This window comes from Oncorhynchus clarkii, chromosome 9 (assembly GCF_045791955.1).
Source record: "Oncorhynchus clarkii lewisi isolate Uvic-CL-2024 chromosome 9, UVic_Ocla_1.0, whole genome shotgun sequence".
Classification (NCBI taxonomy): Eukaryota; Metazoa; Chordata; class Actinopteri; order Salmoniformes; family Salmonidae; genus Oncorhynchus; species Oncorhynchus clarkii.
In genome coordinates this window covers 20,217,507-20,244,573 of record NC_092155.1, presented here as the reverse complement: position 1 = coordinate 20,244,573, position 27,067 = coordinate 20,217,507, and the positions used below count along the sequence as shown (strand labels likewise).

Genomic DNA, 27,067 nt, shown 5'->3' with positions numbered 1-27,067 from the left:
GTAGGCAAGAGTTCTACCCCTGGACCACCAGCACTATTGAAAAGATGGAGACGCAAATAACCCTATTATTATAATTGTCTGTAGTCGTAAACTCCGGCACGTACTACCGAGACAATTCCCAGAAAATGGCCCCAATTTAAAGGTCCAAGCGTTTCCCCAGCGAGGATTCTCCTTACTCTCTCTCTCTCTCTCTCTCTCTCTCTCGTTGTCTCTGCCTTATCTTCTCTTTTCCTTTCCTCTCTTGACTCTTGTCCACTTTTCTCGACTTTCTCCCTTTCTTTTACAAATCTTTCCTGCTGTTTCCCCAAGAGTAGCAATAAATATTCGACTCCTGTCTGTCCGCTCTCTCTCTCTCTGCTCTCTATCTACAGCCCACTGTAAAACCTCCGCTGCCCCCTGACCTGGGGTCACGTCTCCTTTTACAGCCGCCCAATCCTATTTCTGCCTCATCTTCTTCTATGTGTATGTGCTTTTTACCTTCTATGTGTGTTCTTTCTACCGCTTTCCAATTACTATAGTTATGTTCTACAGTATATTCTCACAATCTATGTGTCTCACAATTGATGTATATGGCACTACTCCCTATGTGTGTGCTTCTCTCAACACATTCTATGGGTATTTTGCTATCTCGATCTGTGTTTCTCCTTTCTGGAATCCTTATCTATAGAGGTGCATTTATTGAACATTAATAAATCTTACCCGTACAACTATAAGCTATTTCCCAGGGGTCGTAAAAACCCAGTTCACAACCTATTTTCTGTTGTGTCAAAGGACTTTTAAAGTTAATATCTCAACGCTTACTCCGATATATTAGGCTTCCCTTCAATTTCTAAAATCTTTTTCAGCATTGTATTTTGAATTGGTTGGGTTATTGTAACGGTTGTCGTAGGTGGAAGAAGGTGAGGATCAAGGTGCAGCGTGGTACGTGTTCATAATTATTTTAATAGAACACTGAAAAATGCAAAAACAACAACGTGAACAAACGAAACCGAAACAGTTCTGTCTGGTACAGATACGAAATAGAAAACAACTACCCATACCCATAGTGGGAAAACAGGCTGCCTAAGTATGGTTCTCAATCAGAGACAACGATAACCAGCTGCCTCTGATTGCCTCAACATACAAAAACAACACCTAGACATACAACATAGAATACCCACCCACATCACACCCTGACCAAACGAAAACAACTTTGGAAGTATGCTTGGGGTCATTGTCCATTTGGAAGACCCATTTGCGACCAAGCTTTAACTTCCTGACTGATGTCTTGCCTGTGTGATATTTCAATAAACATGTTTTTTTCCTCTACGTTTAATGACTTGCCCAATTCTTACCACTTATTCGAATTTCTTCCACTTTGACATTGTTTTTTTTTGTGTAGATCGTTGACGAAAAATTACAATTAAATCAATTTCAATCCCACTTTGTATCAAAAATGAATTCTTAAGTGTTAGTGTAGACTTTCAATTGCCACTGACTTTAAACCACTTGAAGAAAATAAAAAGAAAAATAGCACTCCATTGTGGTAGCGTAAGCATTTTAGAGAGAATAGCATCATTGATTCATCTATGAATACATACTGTATGTATGTAAGGTGAGACATTTTTTTGACCTCACTTCCTCTTCAAACAACCAATGGAGCCAACCTAAAAGTTGTGCCTCCTGTGGTGCATGTAGATACATATTTCCGCTGATGCTGTCACTTCACTTTGTCTCTTGACCCTCATCTCAGTTGTTCTGCTACACCAGACCAGAGAGAGAGAAGTTGAAGGATGTTCAGGTTGTGTCTTGTCCTGGTTCTCATCCAAGCCTGTAAGTTCGTCTCATTATATGATCTATGTTATTGCAGTTTAACAACTTAAAATAATTTTGGTAAACCAATGATTCTAATATTTCATACTCCTGAATCAATGTTTAACCATGTTTGATTCACACACACAGGGAAGCTAAACACTGTACACCACACCCAACCAGGTTTTAGGATTAATGTATTTAAAGCAAGTAAATGTTCGAGTAATCTTCTCTGTATTTTATTTATAGTGGACACGGAGGACATTAGCCATCCAAGTCCTCTTCTGCACGCTCATCTTGGAGACAATGTGATTCTGCAATGCTTCTATCCGGACAGAAATTCTTATATCTCATGGTACAAGCTAGCAGTAGGACAGAAGCCTCAACTTGTATCAACAATTTACAAATATGATGGTGGTGCACAATTTCACACTGAGTTTAAAGATAACCCTCGGTTCACAGTGCAAAGTGGAAATGGATTTTTTCATCTACACATCTCCAACACTCAGCCATCTGACTCCGCCACATATGTCTGTGGGGGAATTAATGTTAATGTGATGGAATTCAAAAACGGGATAATACTCATTCTGAAAGGTGGGCTGTTGTTGTATTAACAGTAATATCGTAAAATATATCTTGTATGTTAATTCTTCAAATGTGCTAATCCATCACCTAAAATTAAAAATTAATTCATAACTTTTTATTTCAGGATCAAGCAAAACTGTTGTACAGCAACCTGTGTCTGAGTCAGTCCAGCCAGGAGACTCTGTGACTCTGAACTGTACAATACACACTGAGACCTGTGCAGGAGATCACAGTGTCTATTGGTTCAGACATGGCTCAGGAGAATCACCTCCAGAAATAATTTACACCAATGGAGACAGGAGTGACCAGTGTGAGAAGAGCCCTGAGGCTGGGTCTCATACACAGAGCTGTGTCTACAACCTCCCCAAGAGTAACCTCAGCCTCTCTGATGCTGGGACTTACTACTGTGCTGTGGCCTCATGTGGAGAAATACTATTTGGGAATGGGACCAAGCTGGACATTGACCGCAAGTGATATTTCTGACATTTCTGAAAATGTCTAACATTTCTTCATATTGCTATGAATAAATTATATGCCTGGATGAACAAAATGTCCTGAATCTCCTCTATCACTGTCTGTTTTTCTACAGATGGTTGTAAGGAGCACCAGGTTCTCTTGGTGTACTGTCTGGGTGTAGCGTTGGCTATTTGTGTCATCCTCATCATTATCCTTGGTTGTGTTTTGTATAAGATGACCAAGAAATCCTCTCTGCTGTGCGGAGGTAAGTTATCGTCTACAAAATATGCTAAAGCTGTAGGTGCAGTATAGATTACAAGTTTTAGTCATGAAACTGGGTAAATTTATTTTATGAAGATGTTGATGATGATGTCGCTGTTGATGATGATGATTATGTTGATGATGATTATTCCTCCATGTGTTTGTCTAACAGAAACGCACACTCAGTCAAGTGGTCCGGCAGTCCCCGGTTCTCAAAACCAGGTATGCAGACCATAAAGTGTTTGTTTTTTTTGTACGAGTTTCATGAACTGTAAACAGATCCTTCTATCAAATTATCAGGTCATTTCATGATGTCTTTGGAATGTATTGCTATTTCTCTTAGGATCGAGAAGATGATGACACACTCACATCGGTCCATTACGCTGCTCTGAATGTCATCCACAAGAAGCCAAAGACCCAGAGACAGAGGAGCACCATGGAGAGAGACACTGTGTACTCTGGGGTGAGACGCCAAAACATGGACTGAAACATCAACTTTTGCTCTCTAATAATAACTCGCACCGATTTTGTGATTTCTACACCATATGTGTAACTATGGCTTTTCATTGTGTGTTAAAATTGTATTCTGTCAATCTCCTTTTAACAATGATACTGTTGTGCATTTTAGATCCAATAAAACATTAAACTGATTTCATATAGAGATATTGTTTGGTTTGCATTCATATTTTTCTCTGTCCTTATATTTCTACCACAGATTCAGTTTGCAACAACCATATTAGGCTGATGCTCAATGTAACAAAGCTATTTTTGGTTGCATAATGCATCTATTGACTGGTGTTTTAGTTTGTCTCAAACTCTTTTTTTAGCTGTATCCTAAAAACATCTCTGTGGTGTTCTGAATACCCTAAATAGATTTAACTCTCAGCTAAACTCATCTCTAACCACCAGCAATGACTGTCAGTCCACACCACGTGCACTCTACACACACCTCATTGCATCTAAACCACAAACAGCCATTTCACTAAGAGCATAAACTCACTCTCTTCATGAAAAAAGCCTGAATTAAAATAAACATCTTAGGTGAATATACTTTGAACATAATTTATATTGTTGAGACTGATTTCAGATATGACAATGTACATATTGTGACTGAGCAGTTTTCACAAACCATTGACAAAATTCCTTTATCTGTCGATAGGGAGCAGCAGTGTATATGGAAGTCCCCTGTGGCAGCTTCACCAGTAGAGTCACAGCAACTTTTAGAAGTTGTGAAAATTTTCAAATTGTTTACAAATTTGTCGAAGAATCATTGAAAATGTACTTTCCAGAGATAGTTCATGTGTGTAGTCATAATATCTGTCAACAATGCCCCAACAAAGACACTGTGTGTCTGTGAAGAATCTATAACAAGGTAATATATACATTTATTACATACATATTACACATCTGTATCATGTTATAAATCCATTTCAGAATCATAGAGTTACTTGCATCCAACAGTCTAGGTAGTCATCATCACTGGATCATTACTAACATTAACTAAGTTACTATAAAGTGTAGCTAAGTTATCAGGAGGAGACACACAATCATTCAAAATAAAATGGGTAGCAGGGTACTCTCTTTTGTATATGATGAAGACAATGACTCGTGTTTGTGTGTAGTTTTGTATTGAGTTCCAGGGAGTAGTTGAATAGGTATGGGAGACAACCTATTTATTCATGTCATCTCTCCTCTGTAATGTGTTGTCCTCTTTAAGTTGTGTCGATAGCATGTCACTCACACCCACCCCCCACACAGTGAACAAATTCACAGGTACTCTGCAGTCTTCTGTAAGCACAAGATGAGGTCGTATATAATATGTTGGTGAGAGGGCCTGCTGTCTTTGTGCACACCCTCCTACCTGCTCTCTGTGTCTCTATGTGGTTTTCTGCAGGATGTCTATGTGGTGTCACTGTTGTTCTCACTATCTTTACTGGTTGTTCATGTTTCCCATGATAGCTTAGTCACAGCAAAACAAGTATATATAAAACTGACTGTAATATATATTTTGTTATCTGAAATCAGTTACAAACCACAAATAACTGCTAATGAACCCTATCTGAACCCTGTGAGTTAAGCACCTCATGTATGATGCAGCACCATCTATTCTAACTTGTGGTCCTAGGGGGAGGGGCAATTTTGTGATGATGTCATGTGAGAACGTTCAGTACATTCTCAAACAGACATGTCTTTGAAGCAAAAAGTCAACTGCAGGTTCCTCTGTCAGAATGAGACCAATAGAGGAGGATCCTCCTTCTGATAGATTCCTTTTAGAACCACATTAACCACAGAGTAAAACAGACTAGATAAAGTGTGTCAAATTAGCTGGTTGGCTAAGAGAGCAGAGCCCTGACCTCAACCCCATCAAAAACCTTTGGGATGAATTGGAACACCTACTGCGAACCAGGCCTAATCACCTAACGTCAGTGCCCCACCTCACTAATGCTCTTGGGGCTGAATGGAAGCAAGTCCCTGCGGAAATGTTCCAACATGTAGTGGGAAGCCTTCCCAGAAGAGTAGTGCTGTTATAGCAGCAAAGGGGGACAAACTCCATATTAACACCCATGATTTGTGAAAGTGATGTTTGACAAGCAGAAGTCCACCCCCCCCCCCCCCACCACCTCCCCCTTTTTGCCCTCAGAATAGTCTCAATTTGGGGCATGGACTCTACAAGGTGTCAAAAGCTTTACACAGGGATGCTGGCCTATGTTGACTCCAATGACTCCCACAGTTGTGTGAAGTTGGCTGGATGTCCTTTGGGTGGTGGACCATTGATACACCCAGGCAACCTTTGAGCTTGAAAAACACAGCAGCATTGCAGTACTTGACACACACCGGCACTTACATATTTTGTCTTGCCCATTTACACTCTGAATCACACAATCCATGTCTCAATTGTTTCAAGGCTTAAGAATCCTTCTTTAACCTGTCTGCTCCTGTCACGATCATCGTAAGAAGCGGACCAAACTGCAGCGTGGTATGTGTTCATGATGATATTTTAATTAACGAAAGCACTGAATACAAAACAATAACCGAAAAACCACTGTATCGCTATAAGAACTGTGCTAACAAGCAACATACATAGACAATCACCCATAAATGACATAACAGGCTACCTAAATATGGTTCCCAATCAGAGACAACGACTAACACCTGCCTCTGATTGAGAACCATATCAGGCCAAACACAGAAACAGACAAACTAGACATACAACATAGAATGCCCACTCAGATCACACCCTGACCAAACAAAACCTATAAGCATACAAAGCAAACTATGGTCAGGGTGTGACACCTCCCCTTCACCTATCCTGATTGAAGATGGATTTAACAGGTGACATCAGTAAGGGATCATAGCTTTAAACTGGTCAGTCAATGTCATTTAAAGAGCAATTGTATTATTTCATATTGTGACGTTGATCCCCAGATGAGAATCCTGGTCTTTCTCTCCATTATAAGAACTGTAGTTCTCCACTGCTGTCTGATCATCATAATCATCATCTACACCACCCGGAAATAGATAAAGCTAAGACCAGTGTCAATAGACTAGAGATGGGTTTTGAATGAAGTCTGTGATACTGTATCATCGCTATGTATTGCAAATTATGATTTATAGAGATTGCTTTGTTGCACGTATTGGATTTGAAAGATATTCTAATTCAATTGATCATCATCATCCTTGCTTATGCTTTATGTGTCAATTGATTGAACTGCTCTTCTGAAATCCCTGTGTACAGAATGTGCCTTCTTCTTGCATGAATAAATATATATTTAAACAACTGATAGGGACTAAACCAGACTTCTTCCTTCTCTTGTGTTCTGTACATACAGTATGCCTGTATGAATGTTTGTACAGCGGGCTTCTACAGAGACAACCTACTGTTACCATTGTAAGAATATTTTAAGATAAATACACAACGCAGATGACTAGAGGCCAAGAGGACTACAGGTCAAGAGGACTACAGGTCAAGAGGACTACAGGCCAAGAGGACTACAGGTCAAGAGGACTACAGGCCAAGAGGACTACAGGTCAAGAGGGCTAGAGAGCAATTGAACTAGTGTTGTTTAGAAATTCCAGTCCGGGACTCATAGCTACATGTGGCAAGTTCTCATTGGTCCAAATTGTCTATACATTGACTCTGAAACGGGATACCTGGTATTTGGTCATTGGCCCAATTGAACTGCAAGGTATTATAATCGGTCAACCACAGGCTAGGCTTGGGTATTAACATCTGCCATCTACTTTCCAGCATAAGAACTATGATTTGTTATTTTTTAATAAATATATTTTTCTCCCCCTGATTTGCTTTTTGGTCTGTGTTATTGAAGAATAACATCAAGACAAGGCCATCTCTTTGCTTTGGACAGGCCTGATTGGCCTTTCACTCACTACGTAGTTTCAGCAGGATGTCTATGTGGTGTCAGTGTGTTTTCTCTCATGTTTACATTGTTGATCACGACCATGACAATTAGAAACACAGTCCACTGACATACTTCATGCTATATAGCCTCTATCTATCACATGGGCCAGATTCCCAGACACAGATTATGACTAGTCCTGGACTAAAAAGCATGTTCATGTTCATTCTTGAACTATGATAGTTGATTTACAGTTTAAAGTAGTTGTATTAATGTATACTAGGCTACAGATAAGAGCCCTACCCACCCAGGTACACCCCTGACCCCTACTAAACTGTCAGGTGTTACACTTCAGATAGATCCTGATTCTGTGAATGATAGGTCATTAGACTGACATAATAAAGAGTTGTTTCATCCTGTCAGTGATTCCCCCATATACACTCATGATACTCCTCCACTGTTCCCCCTGATACATATCAAGTTATGTTCTATCTATAACAGACCTCCTATAGGTCATCAGGAGAACTGTAACTGTTGCATGGGGTGGGGCCAAAGATATCTCAGGCACAAAACTGAGTTTGATACCAAAAGCATATAAAGGTACATACTGCAATGTGTGCTTGAAAATGTATTGCATGCTTACCAGACAACAGTATTACTTTAAACCCATTTTACTGATGGACATGTATATTTCTCATTCCACACTGCAACCTCAGGATTGGACATCTTTGTCCACTCAGTGCCTGCAAAGTACACAATGTAAAAAATATATATATATATATATCATCATCAAGACACTCACCCTGCACAAAATATCCAATAAAGTAAGCATTGGTCCACTTTAAACGTTGATTATATGAGTAGTTTTCAGTTATGAAGACCAGGGTTGGCTGAAAAAGGCATTTACGAAAATGATGCACGTGTCCAGAACGACCAATCACCAATAAGCCCATTGTAGAAGTGTTGTCTACATAGTAGACTTTATCCACTTAAGACACAGTTAGTAAAGAGGATGACAACATCAAAGATGATCATGGCACTGTGTATGATACTTCCACTTTTCAGATTGATGGGTAAGTCACACATATATATTTCTCTGCTTATAGGATGTACACCTTTATTGATACAATTCATACATGTATATTGAGGTATATAATGAAGTTCTGTACTTTTGTGTATTCTAGCTGTGGCACAATCCTTAGCCATCCGTCTCATGTCAGCCAATGTTGGAGACACAGTGACTTTGCACTGCTTTCATGAAGGGAATTTGGCAATGCACTTCTTGTGGTACAACCAACCCTTCGGATATAATCCTCAGCTCATGTCAACCTTTTATGAGTATGAAAAGAATGCTATATTTTACCATGACTTTAAGGGTAACGCTCGTATCTCAGTGGAAAGCGGCAATGGAATAAACCACCTAAAGATCTCAGACGTGCAGCTTTCTGATTCAGCAGAATATTATTGTGGAAGTTCCTACTCCAATATGGTGGAATTTGCAGAAGGATACATTCTTATTGTAAAAGGTACAAAATACTAATTTAGAGAGAAAATAACTAGTTACTTATGGACTGCAACTAGGGGAACATCTTGAGTACTTTTTCCACTTTACCGTCTGGATAAAATGATACTGAATACAAAATGATGTATTCCCATAATCAAATATTACTTTATGTATTCAACATATGTTTAGTTAAGACCCACACATATACTTACTGACATAATAACCTTCTTATCAGGTTCAGGATACAGAAACACCACCGTTGTACAGCAGTCTGTGTCTGAGTCAGTCCAGCCTGGAGACTCTGTGACTCTGAACTGTACAATACACACTGAGACCTGTGCAGGAGAACACAGTGTCTATTGGTTCAGACATGGCTCAGGAGAATCCCGTCCAGGAATCATTTACACCCATGGAGACAGGAGTGATCAGTGTGAGAAGAGCCCTGAGGCTGGGTCTCCTACACAGAGCTGTGTCTACAACCTCCCCAAGAGGAACCTCAGCCTCTCTGATGCTGGGACTTACTACTGTGCTGTGGCCTCATGTGGGGAGATTCTGTTTGGAAATGGGACCAAACTGGACATCAAGGGTAGGTGATATGTCTTACATTTTTGTTTATATCTATTTAATAATCTACGGTGTAAAACTGCATACAGTACTAGTTATTTAGATCACATGAGAAAACATGCAGTCCTCCATATAGTTACTATTCTTCTAGCACAATATTTATTTTCACAGACAATGGCGCAGAACCTCTTCTGTTGGTGTATTGCCTGAGCTCAGCATTGGGTCTCTCATTTATCCTGATTACTGTCCTTGGCTTCGTCATGTACAATATGAACAAGAGAAAGTGTCTGCAGTGTAGAGGTAAGTGAAGTCCATTCCTAATAAATGAATGATGTATGTAGCAGGTTAATTCCTTCATAGAAGTTGCTCGTCTTTGATATCAGCAGATCTGTCTGTAATGGAAGAAGGAGTTTATCTTTATCTCTTCTGTGTTTCTTTTCAGGACCCGTCTCTCAGACAAGAGGACCAGCAGTCTCTTCTTCAGATGCAGGGGTAAGCAGAATTCCAAATGTTGTTTTACAATAAACATATCAGTTGCTATAAATTACTATATAGCATACGGCAATATTCTCCCACCATTTTATATTGTTCTTCACAGGCCCAAGATGCAGACAGTCTCCATTATGTAGCTCTGAATCTAAGCAACAAGAACAACAGGTCTAGAAGACAGAGAAGCAACATGGAGGAAGAGACGGTGTACTCTGGGATCAGACAGTAGAACAATAAAACAGATTCATGAGCGCTAAGTTAATGTATTAGCTTTGTTATTGTAACTGTAGCTACTAATAAATTAAATGTATTGCTTCTCTGCCATGTGATCAGATGAATAAAACATTTAACAATAATCAAGACAAAGGAAGTTGAATGTATTTATTTGGGCCATACTCCGGCATCTTTAAGTTGTAGTGAAGAAGTGTTTTCCATTCTCATGCGACTAACACCGCCTCACACACACAGCAATCTATTCACAGATACTCTGTGGTGTGTGATGAACACAAGATGAGGAAGTCGCCAAGGCTTTGTTAGGGCCTGCTGGTCTATTGTACACAAGACACATGTCTCTCTTTCTCTCTGCTCTTCACTCCCTCTCTCTCTTTTTCTCTCTTTCTGTGGTTTTCAGCCGGATGTCTCAGGACTCTTACTTCTCTCATACTGTAGGCTATACTACCTACACTTCAAGATTACCATTTCAGCAACAGTAAACCAACTGTTTTCATAAGGCAGCTTATCTATACATAGTCGATGGCAATGTATGAAAAAACAAAATTAGCTATATATATTAGTAGAGATCAGTAGAGTATTCTCAATCAGTGTGATGTTAGGCCACTAGAACCATGGACCTACTCAATGACAATATCATGGTAGGGCATACTATTCATCTATTTTACTGAGTGTAAATCCTGAATGAGAGATCACTAAAAGAAGACTACTGTATTTTTGTAATGAACACGATGGCGATTGAGAGCTGGTTTCAAGCGCAGAGCGCAGCAGGAGTTTAATGTAAAGGACCACAGGACGAGGCAGGTAGCAGGTAACCAGGGACAGGAAGCAGGTCATACACAGGGCGTCCAAAAGGCAACAGTACAGGCAGGGAACAGGCTAGAAACGTCGCCCGAGAGATCAGGCAATAGGTGAATAACAGGAAATCAGATACAGGCAGGGAATAGGCAAAAGGTGTCGTTAGTGAGGCAGGCAAAAACTATCATACACGGGACGAGTAGATGATGGGGAAAAACAGAGCTTCGAAGAGAAGTGTGTCAAAAATACCTCACAAAGATGGGGTGCAAAGAACTGAACTAAATAGTGTGTAATAATGACATACAGGTGTGTGAACAAGTGATCAGAATTCAGGTGATTGGCATCAGGTGTATGAGAGTGTGAATTGGAAGCAGACGTTACAATTGTGTTTGCTATGTTTTTTTCCGATATACAGTGGGGAGAACAAGTATTTGATAACCTGCAAAATCGGCAGTGTTTCCTACTTACAAAGCATGTCGTGGTCTGTCATTTTTATCATAGGTACACTGTGAGAGACGGAATCTAAAACAAAAATCCAGAAAATCACATTGTATGATTTTAAGTAATTAATTTGCATTTTATTGCATGACATAAGTATTTGATATATCAGAAAAGCAGAACTTAATATTTGGTACAGAAACATTTGTTTGCAATAACAGAGATCATACGTTTCCTGCAGTTCTTGACCAGGTTTGCACACACTGCAGCAGGGTTTTTGGCCCACTGCTCCCTACAGACCTTCTCCAGATCCTTCAGGTTTCGGGGCTGTCGCTGGGCAAAATGGACTTTCACCTCCCTCCAAACATTTTCTATTGGGTTCAGGTCTGGAGACTGGCTCTGCCACTCCAGGACCTTGAGATGCTTCTTACGTAGCCACTCCTTAGTTGCCCTGGCTGTGTATTACGGGTCGTTGTCATGCTGGAAGACCCAGCCACGACCCATCTTCAATGCTCTTACTGAGGGAAGGAGGTTGTTGGCCAAGATCTCACGATACATGGCCCCAGCCATCCTCCCCTCAATACGGTGCAGTCGTCCTGTCCCCTTTGCAGAAAAGCATCCCCAAAGAATGATGTTTCCACCTCCATGCTTCACGGTTGGGATGGTGTTCTTGGGGTTGTACTCATCCTTCTTCTTCCTCCAAACACGGCGAGTGGAGTTTAGACCCACAAGCTCTATTTTTGTATCATCAGACCACATGACCTTCTCCCATTCCTCCTCTGGATCATCCAGATTGTCATTGGCAAACTTCAGACGGGCCTGGACATGCGCTGGCTTGAGCAGGGGGACCTTGCGTGCGCTGCAGGATTTTAATCCATGACGGCGTAGTGTGTTACTAATGGTCCTTACACAGGTCTTGGTCATTGTGGAGAGGTTGGAGTCTGTTTGATTGAGTGTGTGGACAGGTGTCTTTTATACAGGTAACGAGTTCAAACAGGTGCAGTTAATACAGGTAATGAGTGGAGAACAGGAGGGCTTCTTAAAGAAAAACTAACAGGTCTGTGAGAGCCGGAATTCTTACTGGTTGGTAGGTGATCAAATACTTATGTAATGCAATAAAATGCAAATTAATTACTTAAAAATCATACAGTGTGATTTTCTGGATTTTTCTTTCCGTATCTCACAGTTGAAGTGTACCAATGATAAAAAATTACAGACCTCTACATGCTTTGTAAGTAGGGAAATCTGCAAAATCGGCAGTGTGTCAAATAATTGTTCTCCCCACTGTATGTTTTTGGTGAGGTGAAGTGACTGTGTGGTGATAGAAGCCCTGTGGAGGACAGTGTCATAGCATTCATGTTCCAAAAAGGCCACAATCTAAGAGTCTCTTAGACAACTGTAGCTGCAGAGATAAAGATTGAGGGAAACCCTGATTAAAACAATTGTGCTGATTTTATACAACTCAAAACGATGAGATTCTACCTGTAGAACAATTCTGTGACGCTGAACTGTGCAAGATACACGTTAAGACCACAATTGTGCCTGAATGAGTCGTCAACAAAAATGACCTGGTCCAGTTTGACCAATCACCTGCAACTCCATTGTTGAAGTGTTGTCTACATGGGTGGACTCTTTCCACTCAAGACCCAAGTTGTGAAGAGCTGACGACTTTAAAGATGATCGCACTGTGTCTGTCACGTTCTGACCTTAGTTCCTTTGTTATGTCTTTGTTTTAGTTTGGTCAGGGCGAGAGCTGGGGTGGGTAGTCTATGTTTGTTTTTCTATGTTAAGTTTATGTGTTTGGCCTGGTATGGTTCTCAATCAGAGGCAGGTGTCGTTTGTTGTCTCTGATTGAGAATCATACTTAGGTAGCCTTTTCCCACCTGTGTTTTATGGGTGATTATTTCCTGTTTAGTGTTTTTTTCATTCGCCTCACGGGACTGTTCGTTTGTCGTTTGTTGTTTTGTTCAGTTATTTTATAAAAAATATGAACACTTACCACGCTGCTTCTTGGTCTTCTCCTTCTCCCGACAACAGCCGTTACAGAATCACCCACCAACCAAGGACCAAGCAGCGTGGTATCGGGCAGCAGCGATCTCTGGACTCTTGGACGGTAAAGGACCCTGGGCACAGGTTGGGGAACATCGCCGCCCCAAGGCAGAGCTGGAGCAAAAGCTGAGCGGCGGCGATATGAAGAGGCAGCACGGCAGCCCGACAGGCACGAGAGGCAGCCCCAAAAAAACGTTTTTGGGGAGGCACACTGGGAGTGTGGCAGAGTCAGGTTGGAGACCTGAGCTCGTTCCTCGTGCTTACCAAAAGAAGCGCTGTAATGGTCAGGCACCGTGTTATGCGGTCAAGCGCACGGTGTCGCCAGTACCGGTGGGCTGTAGGCCAGCAAGTGCCAAGCGAGAGTGGGCATCCATTGTGCCAGCCCAGCGTGTTTGGTCTCCGGTACGCCGTTTCGGCCCAGGGTATCCTGCGCCGGCTCTGCGTGCTGTGTCTCCGAGGCGCTGGGAGGGGGCAGTGCGTTCTATGCCTGCGCTGTGCCCGGGCGAATGTGGGTATTGAGCCGAAGGGAGAGGTGCGAGTGGTATGCACCAGGGCTCCAGTGCTCACCCACAGCCCGGTTCAGCCTGTGCCTGCACTCTGGATGGTCCGGGCTAAAGTGGTCATCCAGCCTGGAGGAGTGGTGCCAAGGCTACGCACCAGGGCTCCAGTGTTCCTCCACAGCCCGGTCCATCCGGTGCCTCCTCCAAGCACCAGGCCTCCTGTACGTCTCCCCAGCCTGGTGGGTCCTGTGGCAGCCCCACGCACCAGGCTGTCTTTCCGTCTCCTCCCTCCAGGTCTGCCCGTCTGTCCTGAGCTGCCAGTGCCGCCCGTCAGTCAGGAGCTGCCAGTGCCGCCCGTCAGTCAGGAGCAGCCCGAGCCGTCCATCAGTCAGGAGCTGCCAGGGCCGTCAGTCAGGAGCTGCCAGGGCCGTCCGTCAGTCAGGAGCTGCCAGGGCCGTCCGTCAGTCAGGAGCTGCCAGAGCCGCCCGTCAGTCAGGAGCTGCCAGAGCCGTCCTTCCCTCCGGTGTTGCCGGAATCTCAACTTACCATGCTGCGCCTTGGTCTTCTCCTTCTCCCGACAACAGCCGTTACAGTGTCTGATATGTCCACCATTTCCATGGTTAAGTATATATTTTATATTTCTCTGCTTATGTGATGATTTGGAGACATAAGGTATCCATTATTGTTCCACAGACACTTTGACAAAACATAGTTGTATTTGAGCTAATATATTTACATGTTCTCTAATTCACGTACTAGCCGAGTTGCCATCCATACGTCGGGATAGTAGTCTCATGTCAGCGAACGTTGAAGACTTTCCGTTGCTTTTATGCAGGAGACATGGACATACATTTCTCCTGGTACAGCTATTCTCAACTGTGTTTAAGTTTGACAGGAACAAAACATTCTACCAAGAGTTTAAGGATAACCTTCACTTCTCAGTGGAAAATGGCCAAAACAAGAGTCACCTAAGGATCTCAACATGCATCTCTCTGCTTCAGGCACTTACTGAAATGAGGTGGAGTTTGGAGGAGCCGTTCTCATTGTAAAAGGTAAGGAGACAGATTTTGTTTTGTTTGTGTAAATCAGAATTGACATATATACAGTGTAAATAAGAAAGTATTCTCTTATTAGTCAGATAATTAAGGAATTATTTTTTTTTTTTAATTACGGGAGAATACTTGCTACAGTAATATTCTAGAGATGCAATGTGTTTATTGGCCTTCTTGTCAAAGGATCCAGAAGCATGTCTGTGCATCAACAGCCTGTGTCTGAGTCAGTACAGCCAGGAGACTCTGACTCTGAACTGTACATTACAGTGTCTAATGGTTCAGACATGGTTCAGGAGAATCCCATCCAGGAATCATTTACACCCATGGAGACAGGAGTGATTGGTATGAGAAGAGTCCAGAGGCTGGGTCTCCTACACAGAGCTGTGCCTCTAACCTCCCCAAGAGGAACCCCAGCTGCTGTGTGTGTGTGTGTCAATGTTTGTGTTGCTTCACAGTCCCCGCTGTTCCGCTGTGTATTTTATCTGGGGTTTTTTTAAATCTAATTTTACTGCTTGCTTCAGTTACTTGATGTGGAATGTAGTCATGGCTCTGTCGTACTGTGTGACTTCTATAGTCTGTTCTGGACTTGGGGACTGTGAAGAGACCTCTTGTGGCATGTCTTGTGGGGTATGCATGGGTGTCCGACAGCTCGGTGCATTCAACATGTCCTTTCATAAATAAACGTAGTGAGGAAGTCAATGAAGTCAATCTCTCCTCTACTTTCAGCCAGGAGAGATTGATATTATTAATATTAGCTCTCTGTGTACATCCAAGTGCTGCCCTGTTCTGAGCCAATTGCAATTTTCTTAAGTCCTTTTTTGTGGCCCCTGACCACACGTCAGAACAGTAGTCAAGGTGTGACAACTAGGGCCTGTAGGACCTGCCTTGTTTATAATGTTGTTAAGAAGGTAGAGCATCGCTTTATTATAGACAGATTTCTCCCTGTCTTAGCTACTACTGCATCAATATGTTTTGACCATGACAGTTTACAATCTAGGGTTACTGCAAGCAGTTTAGTCATCTCAACTTGCTATATTTCCACATTATTTATTACAAGATTTAGTTTAGGTTTTAGTGAGTGTTTTGTTCCATATACAATGCTTTTAGTTTTAGACATATTTAGGGCTAACTTATTCCTTGCCACCCACTCTGAAACTAACTGCAGCTCTTTGTTGAGTGTTGCAGTCATTTCAGTCGCTGTAGTAGCTGACTTGTATAGTATTGAGTCATCCGCATACATAGACACACTGCCTTTACTCAAAGTCAGTGGCATGTCATTAGTAAACATTTTAAAAAGCAAGGGGCCTAAACAGCTACCATCATATTCCTGATTCTAACTGGATTATATTTGAGAGTCTTCAATTAAAGAACACCATCTTTGTTCTGTTAGACAAGTAACTCTTTATCAACATTATAGCAGACGATGTAAAGCCATTACACATACGTTTTTCCAGCAGCAGACTGTGATCGATAATGTCAAAAGATTCACTGAATTCTAACAAGACAGCCCCCACAATCATTTTATCATCAATTTCTCTCAACCAATCATCGGTCATTTGTGTAAATGCTGCGCTTGTTGAGTGTCCTTCCCTATAAACATACTGAAATTCTTTTGTCAATTTGTTTATTGTGAAATAGCGTTGTATCTGGTCAAACACCATTTTTTTTCCAGAAGTTTACTAAGGGTTGGTAACAGGCTGATTGGTCGGCTATTTGAGCCAGTAAAGGGGGCTTTACTATTCTTGGGTAGCGGAATGACTTTAGCTTCCCTCCAGGCCTGAGGGCACACACTCTCTAGTAGGCTTAAATTGAAGATGTGGCAAATGGGACTGGCAATATCGCCTGCTATTATCCTCGGTCATTTTCCATCCAGATTGTTAGACCCCGGTGGCTTGTCATTGATGATAGACAACAATACTTTTTTTCACCTCTTCCACACTGACTTTACGGAATTAAAAAGTACAATTCTTGTCTTTCATAATTTGGCCCGATATACTTGGATGTGTAGTGTCAGCGTTTGTTGCTGGCATGTCATCCCTAAGTTTGCTTATCTTGCCAATGAAAAAGTCATTAAAGAAGATTTCATTATCAGTGGGCTTTGTGATGAATGAGCCATCTGATTCAATGAATGAAGGAGCCGAGTTGGCTTTTTTTCCAAACTTTTCATTTAAATTGCCCCAAAATTGCCTTTGGACTATCATTCTTTATATAATTTATCTTTGTTTCATAGTGTAGTTTATTTGTATTTAGTTTAGTCACAGTCTTAATTTGCAGTGTGTTTGCCAATCAGTTGGGCTGCCAGACTTATTGTATGACCTCTTAAACACTATATTAGGCCCAGCCTTTGGAAATGTGGTTTTCCTAGATATGGCTATTATATTGTGATCACTACATCCTATGGATTTGGATACTGCTTTAAAGCAAATATCTGCAGCATTAGTAAAGATGTGATCAATACATGTGGATGATTCAATTCCTGTGCTTTTTGTAACTACCCTGGTAGGTTGTTACGGATACAGGTATCCTGTGTCTGTGTGTGTATCCTGTGTTCTTTTCTCTCCTTCTCCCCTCACAGGTGAAAATCATCACTCCCCAATCAGTCACCAATCCAATCATCAATCAGAAGACACACCTCCTCCTGTTTCCTACCCTATCACAGTTCCTTTCCCTTGGTTTAAAAACCCTGTCAGTAGTTTGCTCTAGAGCTCAATCTCTCTGTAAATGCCATGTCTGTAGGTCTGTGTTTCACTCTCTTTGTGTATTAACCTCTCTTTTGTTTGAGCACCTCCATAGCACTTTGTCATCACCTGTGAGTATTGTTTTTGCTTATGGTGTTTGCTGGTGGGAAAAGGGGAAACCAAGACAAGTCGCCCATAGGTGAACTTTGTTAAATACACTAGTTAGAACTGGGCGGACCACCCACTGTATTTTTGGTTAGTTAGCTGTTAAAATAGGCTAGTCTAGCTTAGGGGTGTTTTGGATGCTTATTGTTTCTTTCCTTGGGTCCAGCTCAGCCCCTTGTCCTGCTCCCCCCATTACCGTGTGTTTATTAATAAACCCTGAGTTTGACGGTAGATTTCAGTAGTCGTGGTTATTTCGTTCTCACTTTTACTTTGTCACAATTATAATCTGCATGAGTTATGTTACGGGTCTCATTACCATCCCCCCCCCCTAGACTGTCGGGCCAAAAGGGATTCGTAACAGGTTTACTGACAACCTGATCCAGGTTGCAGGCACTAGTTACAGTTTGAGTGGGCAGCGTGATAGCCTGTCAATATTTAAATCACCCAGAAAATATACTTCTCTGTTGATATCACATACATTATCAAGCATTTCACACATTTTATCCAGATACTGACTGTTAGCACTTGGCAGTCTATAGCAGCTTCCCACGAGAGGGTTTTAGGTGAGGTAGATGAACCTGTAGCCATATTACTTACCAGTACATATTACAGTATTTAACATTAGATTGTCTCTACGCTTTACAGGAATGTGGTTCTGAATATAGACCGCAACACTGCCTCCGTTGGCATTTCTGTCTTTTTGGTGGATGTTATAACCATGTATTGCTACCACTGTATCATCAATGGTATCTGAGTTTCAGAGTCAGAATATGAATGTCATCTGTTACAAGCAGGCTATTGACTTTGTGGACCTTGTTTTACAGGCTACATATGTTAATATGGGTTCTTTTTTAGCACTTCTGTCTTGCTTGAATATTTTTTTTTTTATGCTTTACTGGGAAGCTTATCAGAGGTAGACTTTCCAATGTTATTTACATTGGAGCTGATAGTGCAGGGTGAGCTGCATAAAGTGGTTTTCCTACTATTGCACACCGCCTCAGTGCTAACAGTGTAACACTGGTTTATAGGCTCATGATTACTGCTTACAATAGCTGTAGGATAAACAGATGTATTTGGTGTAATTAGGGGTACATACATTAAATTACTTACAGTACAATATTAATGTTACACTGTTTCTGCTCAATTTTATGTTATTTTAATGGACAAAAGTTGCTTTTCTTTCAAAAACAAGGACATTTCTAAGTGGCCCCAAATGTTTAGAACGGTAGTGTATGTATGTAGCATAATGTATTTACAGTTCTGTAAAGTACTGGTGACAAAATAAGCATTCTGATTATTGCATAGATTGTAATGGACACCTATGATGTGTGTAAAACAATGTTTTATGTTGTACTGACTATAATGAGCTAATGCTAAGCTATTTGCCAGCTATGTGTGGTGCTATGTTTGTTGACATTATCTTCTTGTAACTAGGGGGCAGTATTTTCATTTTTGGAAAAATAACATTCCCAAAGTAAACGGGCTATTTTGTCAGGACAAGATATTTGACAGCTTAGGATAGAAAACACTAAAGTTTCCAAAACTGTAAAAATATTGTCTGTGTATAACAGAACTGATATTGCAGGCAAAAGCCTGAGAAATCCAATCCGGAAGTGACTCATGTTTTGAAAGCTCGGCGTTCCAATGCGTCCCTATTGAGCAGTGAATGGTCTATCAACCAGATTCCTTTTTCTACATATTCCCCAAGGTGTCTACAACATTTTGACGTAGTTTCATGCCTTTATGTTGAAGAATGAGCGTAAGCGACTACATTGCGTAAGTGGCCACCTGATGGCTTTCAGAATGATTATTGCGTAAAAAACAGGAAGCCATTTTTCCTCTCGGTCCTACTGAAAAGCCAATTGTCCTGGTGGATATATTATCGAATAGATATTTGAAGATTGATTATAAACAACTTTAGCCATGTTTCTGTCGACATTTTGGAGCTAATTTTGAATATTTTTCGGCATTTTCGTGACCTCAATTTCTGGTCGATTTCTCAGCCAAACGTGAAGAACAAACGGAGCTATTTCGCCTACAAAAATAATATTTTTTTGAAAAAGAACATTTGCTAACTGGGAGTCTCGTGAGTGAAAACATCCGAAGCTCATCAAAGGTAAACAATTTAATTTGATTGCTTTTCTGATTTTCGTTGTCTGCTGCTAGCTAGGCATAATGCTGGGCAATCTATACACAAATGCTTGTCTTGCTTTAGCTGTAAAGCATATTTTCAAAATCTGAGATGACAGGGTGATTAACAAAAGGCTAAGCTGTGTTTCAATATATTTCACTTGTGATTTCATGAATATGAATATTTTCTAGTCATATTAGTGTCAGTTGATGATTACGCTCCCGGATCCGGGATGGGTAGTTACAACAATGCATTCTGGGTGTCACGTAAACGTCAGTCAGACCAAAGATGCTATAATGAGGTGAAGGAATTTTTCACATCTTTCAGGTAAAATTCCGGAAGTGAATGAAGGGAAGTTAATGATCGTAGACGACACACCCCCTTCAACATGCATACTATAAACAGATAAAACTCATCTTATCTCCTCTTATTATAAACTACACATCTCGGATTACTTTCGATTTCTAGAAAGTGTTTTACTCAATTATTTAGATCAATGGTGAGCTCACCCAATATGATTCATTATTAATAGTAATTGCTATTAGCTAATTCATATTATAGTTTCGGTCAGCCAAGAGCTATAAAAATATGACCACTTGTGTTATGTCAATCTTTCCTCAGTTAGCGCTAGGACAAATGTAGCCTACATTGTCCTGTTTCGATGATTGTGTTATGCTGTAGCTACTTCTGTGAATGTCTGAACATTGCATCCACAATAAAATGGTCACATTCTGTATATAACTTTGTAAGGACTGTGTTTGTGCAAAATGTTTTGTGAAAAAACAGTGTGGCCAGCTCAAATGCTGATTGTTGCGTCAATCGAAACTGGACGTTCTAAATAATCGTGCTAATCACACTGGTTTAAGCGTACGCTGCTGAGACCACTGTAGAATGATCACACCCGTATGTTGGTTTGTTAGTACGTATGAAAAGTGTAACAGCTTCTAACCCCAAGTCATAAGACTGCTGAACAAATAAACTAATCAAATGGCCACCCGGACCATTTACATTGAACCCCCCCCACCATTGAACTCGCTGTTTATTATCTATGCATAGTCACTTTACAAATGACGTCGATTAACCTGTCCCCCCGCACATTGTCATGGTACCCCCTGTATATACCCTCGTTATTGTTATGTACATTTCTTGTGTTACCTTGTGAATGATTAGATTTTATTTTACTTTAGTTTATTTAGTAAAATTTTATTAACTCTATTTCTTGAACAGCATTTTTGGTTAAGGGCTTGTAAGTTAGCACTTCACGGTAAGGTTCACAACTGTATTCGGTGCATGTGACAAATAACATTTTGCTTTGATTTATGTACAGTATGCCTGTATGAATGTTTGTCCAGAGGGCTTCTGCAGAGACAACCTACTGTTACCATGCTAAACCCACCCACTCAACATGCACTCAGTGAGCTGTTCAGTTATCTGAACACTTTGGTCTGCTGTGAGCTCAAGACGAAGCCATATCTACACTTTGGACAGGCCTGCTGGCCTACTGTCACGACTTCTGCCGAAGTCGTTGCCTCTCCTTGTTCGGGCGGTGCTCGGCGTTCGACGTCACCGGTCTTCTAGCCATCATTGATTTATTTTTTTATTTTCCATTGGTTTTGTCTTGTCTTCCCACACACCTGTTTTCAATCCCATTCATTAACTGTTGTGTATTTAACCCTCTGTTTCCCCTCATGTCTTTGTCAGAGTGTTTTATTGTCAGTGTTGTTTATTTGTTGTATTGGTGCGCGACGGGTCCTCGTACCATGTTTTTTCATGTCTGTACTATTTAGTGTTATGGAGCATGTTCTTTGGACAGTTAATAAAAGACTTAATTTACACTCTATTTCGACTCTCCTGCGCCTGACTTCCTTGCCACCTATACACACGGCGCTGACACCTACTACACACTGGTTTTCAGCAGGATGTCTGTGGTGTCAGTCAGTTGGTCTCATTCTTTGTTGTTCACACCCATCACAATTAGAAACACAGCTCTACTGAAATACTGTATGCCATGTAGCGGAACACAGTATCTTATCACTTACAAGATCATAGGTTTTATACATTCTTGAACAGCAATCATTAGTTTACAGAGTGTAGAGATGAAGGTGTATCCAGGCAACAGCTAAGACCCCTACCCACCAGTGGAGGCTCCTCAGACGAGGAAGGGGAGGACCATCCTCAGTGAATTTCATTAAAAAAAAGTTAAACATTTAAAGTCATCCTTTTTAGATAAAACTATACGAAATATATCCACGTCACCAAATAGTTGATTAAAACACACTGTTTTGAAATGAAGGTCTACAGTAGCTTCAACATCACTCTAAGGTATTGTAGCTCCATAGTGTAGCCGGAGGACAGCTAGCTTCCGTTCTCCTCTGGGTACATTGACTGCAATACAAAACCTAGGAGGGTCATAGTTCTCACCCTCTTCCATAGACTTACACAATGACAACATACCTGCATTTTTCCAATAAACACGTGTTTGCAACTGTTGGACTAATGATTACACCCTATATCAGCTAGATGCAGGCTAGAGTGTGCAAGGCGGTATTGAATGTGTCGCTGTCTGTCCATGCGTCACTGTCTAATTTTTCTCTCGACCTGCGTGTCCCTACGTTGTAAACTTTCATACATGGGCCAGGTTGTAGCAACATGACGGGTATAGGGAAATTTGAGGATCATGTAGTAGCCTAAACACATTGTTACATTGAACTGGGTTAATGGTGCTTAACTTTTTTTTTTTTTTTCTTTTTTTTTTTTCATGCCACTAAAATCCCCTGACTTACACAGCAATCTATGAACACATGAAGATGTGTTCCTGCTTTGTTAGTGCCTCCTGGCCTTTTGCACACACAGGGCACTCTCTCGCTTTCTTCCTATCTCTCTGTTTCTCTATTTCTGTGTTTTTTAGCCAGATGTCTAAGAGCTGTTACCTCTCTCATACTGAACTTAGTATATACTAGACTTGCCCTTCACGTTGACCATTTTTGTAACCAACAGTAAACCAACTCTTTTAATGAGGCAGCTTATCTATACCAAGTCAACTGAAATCGGTGAAAAAACACAATTAGGTTTTTAGTAGGTCAATTGACCTAGAGATCAGTAGTTCTTAGTCAAATATCAAACCCTGATTTTAAGTGTGGTGTTAGGCCACTAGAACCATGGACCTACTCAATTACAATATCATGGGAGGGCATTCTATCCATCTATTCTACTGAGTGTAAATCCTGAATGAGAGATCACTAAAAGAAGACTAATGCATTGTGTTTGCTGTGTTTTTTTCTATATGTTTTTGGTGAGGTGAAGTAGCTGTGTGGTGATGGAAGCCCTAGTGGATGAAAATGGCATAGCATGTGTGTGCCCAAGAAAGTCACACACAACTACGAGTCTCTTAGACCAAAGAAGCTGCAGTGATGAAGAAGGGATGTCGAACTTTAATGATTAGTGATCAATTTGAAGGATCAATCTATAAGGATCAGAATCTACCTATAAAACATATTCTGAGGCAGTCCAGCCAGGAAACTCTGAGACTGAGCTGAACAAGACACATGAGAAGTCCATGAGCGCACCCTGAATGAGGCGTCAACAAAAAATTATGCGTCCAGTTCAACCAATCACCAATATCCACGTTGTTGAAGTGATGTCTACACGGGAACACTCTTGCCACCCAAGACACAGTAAGGAAAGAGTGTGACAAATTCAAAAATGATCGCACTGTGTCTATTTCCACTTATCGTAGAGAGGGGTAAGTCAATATTTTATATTTCACTGTTTATGTGATGTCCACTCTTGATTTAGAGGCATGAGGCATCCCTTTTTAATGCTTTTGAACAGTTTGACAATCCAAAGTTGTATTTGGTGTTACCTATATTATATAGCAGACAATATACTTTTATGTTCTCTAGTTCATATGGTAGCTGGGATTAAGTCCTCGTCCATACGTCAGGAGAATGATCTCATCTCTGCCAACGTTGGAGACACAGTGATTTTACGTTGCTTCTATGAAGGCGACATGGTAGTAATTTCCTCCTGGTACAAGCAAACATTAGGAGAAAAACTTCAGCTCTTCTCAACCTTCTATAACAATGAGAGTGATGCTACGTTTCACCATAAGTTTAAGGATAATCCTCGTTTCTCAGTGCGAAGCGGCAAAGAAGTGAATCACCTAAGGATCTCCGACATCGAACTCTCGGATTCAGCAACATACTACTGTGGGAGCTCTTATAACAACATCATGGAATTTGGAAAAGGAACCATTGTCATTGTAAAAGGTAAAACATCTGAATTTATAAAGAACATTTGCGTTAACCTCTTGAATGATAATGCAACATTTTGATTTCCGCCTAAAGAGACATACCCAAAAGTAATTATTGTGCATGTTATGGCCATAAACAATAACCAGTGATGTTTAAGAAGTTCTAGAAAGCTCTAGAACTCACCTTTCTGGTAAAAAAAATAGTTACACATTGCTGAGGTGTACTCACTTTTAAGGACACAAGCTCAAGTACATATTACAAATATTATGAATATGTACAAATATTTTTTTTCCTACTCTACAAAACTAGGGGAAAAGAGCTTGAAATCACTGAAATGCTTTCTAAATATAGTAACAATCAAATTATAAATATCTTACTTTAAGATTTCACCTTTCTTATAACTACAAAGTACTATAAATATGATCATATTTAGTGACAGTACAAATTTGGCTCCATTTCACGTGAGAACATTTTCTGCCAAGCCTCCTCTGAGCGGCGAAGAGACACCATTCAAATTGCTGCAGACTCGTTACAACTTCAGCTTTACTCACAAACTGATTTCGTCTTCTGTAACCAAGAGAAAGTGACCGTGTTTCAATCTCATTAAATTATTTAGTATTAGGTTGAGAGCTCTAAATCCGTCTGAGAATATCACTGTGAGATTAAAGCATGATTGCTGAAATCGCTAGACTGTCCAATAATATCTACCTGTGGACTGCAGTAACTACACGCTGCACCCACTACATTCCTCACTCACTGCAATTGAGGGGACCTTCAACAGTACGATGCAATTAGCATTTTCGGTACATGCCCGCGCCCACTAGCATTACGTCACTACAAGTTTAACGTCACTACATGAACACTAGCTAGCTAGTACACATGCCGTATCTGCTGGATCAGACCCTGTTGAACCCAACTCTCGCGTGGCACTACTTGATGGGCACAGTCTGCGGTCCACAGATAGATCCTACTCAGATTGTCCCCTTTCATATAGCAGCTCCATCACTCAGAGGGAGAGCAAATTGATTCTTTGTCTGGATAGGCCAGAAAAAGTGACACATCATTTACCTATGCAAATGTGGGTGGGAAACCTCAAACTTGTAGTCAGCTCCTCTGACAGAGTGGTAGCAGAGAGCAGACAGACTGGGCCATCTGGCACTATAAAGCACTGGACCCTAGGACGTTCACAGAGCGCTTTTTACACCAAAATGTCAACCTGAACCGGCCCACAGCCAATCAATGTCCCCTATATAGGGGACTTAACATCTACTAACAATTTATATCAGGTATTTACATATCAGATATCACTGTACGTATTCAACAAATGTTGAGTTCAAACATTGGAAACAGATTTTCTGACAATCTTTCTTATCAGGTTCAGGTTCTAGAAACACGACTGTGCTCCAGCAATTTATTTCTGGGTCAGTCCAGCCAGGAGACTCTGTGACTCTGAACTGTACAATACACACTGAGACCTGTGCAGGAGAACGCAGTGTCTATTGGTTCAGACATGGCTCAGGAGAATACCATCCAGGAATCATTTACACCCATGGAGACAGGAGTGATCAGTGTGAGAAGAGCCCTGTGGCTGGGTCTCCTACACAGAGCTGTGTCTACAACCTCCCCAAGAGGAACCTCAGCCTCTCTGATGCTGGGACTTACTACTGTGCTGTGGCCTCATGTGGGGAGATTCTGTTTGGCAATGGGACCAAGCTGGACATCAAGGGTAAGTGATACATCTTACATTTTTGTTTATATCTATTTAATAATATACGGTGTAAAACTGCATACAGTACTAGTTATTTAGAACACATGAGAAAACATGCAATCCTCCATATAGTTACTATGCTTCTAGCACAATATTTATTTTCACAGACAATGGTGCAGAACCTTTTCTGTTGGTGTATTGCCTGAGCTCAGCATTGGGTCTCTCATTTATCCTGATTACTGTCCTTGGCTTCATCATGTACAATATGAACAAGATAAAGTGTCTGCAGTGTAGAGGTAAGTGAAGTCCATTCCTAATAAATTAATGATGTATGTAGCCGGTAAATTCCTTCATAGAAGTTGTTCTTCTTGGTTTCACCAGATGTATCTGTAATGGAAGAAGGAGTTGTATCATTATCTCTTCTGTGTATCTTTTCAGGACCCGTCTCTCAGACAAGAGGACCAGCAGTCTCTTCTTCAGATGCAGGGGTAAGCAGAATTCCAAATGTTGTATTACAATAAAAATATCAGTTGCTATAAATTACTATATAGCATATTGTAATATTCTCCCACCATTTTATATTGTTCTTCACAGGCCCAAGATGCAGACAGTCTCCATTATGTAGCTCTGAATCTGAGAAACAAGAACAACAGGTCTAGAAGACAGAGAAGCAACATGGAGGAAGAGACGGTGTACTCTGGGATCAGACAGTAGAACAATAAAACAGATTCATGAGCGCTAAGTTAATGTATTAGCTTTGTTATTGTAACTGTAGCTACTAATAAATTAAATGTATTGCTTCTCTGCCATGTGATCAGATGAATAAAACATTTAACAATAATCAAGACAAAGGAAGTTGAATGTATTTATTTGGGCCATACTCCGGCATCTTTAAGTTGTAGTGAAGAAGTGTTTTCCATTCTCATGCGACTAACACCGCCTCACACACACAGCAATCTATTCACAGATACTCTTTGGTGTGTGATGAACACAAGATGAGGAAGTCGCCAAGGCTTTGTTAGGGCCTGCTGGTCTATTGTACACAAGACACATGTC

At 40.9% G+C, this 27,067-nt stretch overlaps 3 protein-coding genes across 3 annotated transcripts; all 3 read left to right on the top strand.

The window, feature by feature from the left end:
- The first annotated feature begins 1,711 nt into the window (after positions 1 to 1,711).
- Positions 1,712 to 3,750, top strand: LOC139416056 (CD276 antigen homolog). The gene is made up of 6 exons (XM_071164307.1): positions 1,712 to 1,812; positions 2,041 to 2,385; positions 2,501 to 2,842; positions 2,966 to 3,097; positions 3,266 to 3,315; positions 3,437 to 3,750. Exons 1-6 carry the CDS (start codon positions 1,773 to 1,775, stop codon positions 3,578 to 3,580), a joined length of 1,053 nt encoding a protein of 350 aa, XP_071020408.1. The 5' UTR covers positions 1,712 to 1,772; the 3' UTR covers positions 3,581 to 3,750.
- A 3,265-nt stretch (positions 3,751 to 7,015) lies between these two features.
- Positions 7,016 to 10,244, top strand: LOC139417497 (uncharacterized). Its single transcript, XM_071166766.1, has 6 exons — positions 7,016 to 7,121; positions 8,636 to 8,977; positions 9,191 to 9,541; positions 9,691 to 9,819; positions 9,962 to 10,011; positions 10,118 to 10,244. Exons 1-6 carry the CDS (start codon positions 7,016 to 7,018, stop codon positions 10,235 to 10,237), a joined length of 1,098 nt encoding a protein of 365 aa, XP_071022867.1. The 3' UTR covers positions 10,238 to 10,244.
- A 3,578-nt stretch (positions 10,245 to 13,822) lies between these two features.
- LOC139417496 (uncharacterized) lies at positions 13,823 to 26,725 on the top strand. Its single transcript, XM_071166765.1, has 8 exons — positions 13,823 to 14,263; positions 14,359 to 14,584; positions 23,730 to 23,792; positions 23,953 to 24,318; positions 25,679 to 26,029; positions 26,179 to 26,307; positions 26,450 to 26,499; positions 26,606 to 26,725. The coding sequence occupies exons 1-8, from the start codon at positions 13,823 to 13,825 to the stop codon at positions 26,723 to 26,725; spliced, it is 1,746 nt and encodes a 581-aa protein (XP_071022866.1).
- The last annotated feature ends 342 nt before the right edge of the window (positions 26,726 to 27,067 follow it).

Excerpts from the sequence above, each read along its gene's own strand:
- LOC139416056 (XM_071164307.1), top strand. The coding sequence starts at position 1,773 with ATGTTCAGGTTGTGTCTTGTCCTGGTTCTCATCCAAGCCT. Across the intron at positions 1,813-2,040 it reads CCTGGTTCTCATCCAAGCCT|TGGACACGGAGGACATTAGC; the intron begins GTAAGTTCGTCT and ends TTTTATTTATAG. Across the intron at positions 3,316-3,436 it reads TCCCCGGTTCTCAAAACCAG|GATCGAGAAGATGATGACAC; the intron begins GTATGCAGACCA and ends TATTTCTCTTAG.
- LOC139417497 (XM_071166766.1), top strand. The coding sequence starts at position 7,016 with ATGACTAGAGGCCAAGAGGACTACAGGTCAAGAGGACTACAGGTCAAG. Across the intron at positions 8,978-9,190 it reads ATACATTCTTATTGTAAAAG|GTTCAGGATACAGAAACACC; the intron begins GTACAAAATACT and ends CCTTCTTATCAG. Across the intron at positions 9,820-9,961 it reads AAAGTGTCTGCAGTGTAGAG|GACCCGTCTCTCAGACAAGA; the intron begins GTAAGTGAAGTC and ends GTTTCTTTTCAG.
- LOC139417496 (XM_071166765.1), top strand. The coding sequence starts at position 13,823 with ATGCGGTCAAGCGCACGGTGTCGCCAGTACCGGTGGGCTGTAGGCCAG. Across the intron at positions 23,793-23,952 it reads TCCACTTATCGTAGAGAGGG|TTCATATGGTAGCTGGGATT; the intron begins GTAAGTCAATAT and ends TATGTTCTCTAG. Across the intron at positions 26,308-26,449 it reads AAAGTGTCTGCAGTGTAGAG|GACCCGTCTCTCAGACAAGA; the intron begins GTAAGTGAAGTC and ends GTATCTTTTCAG.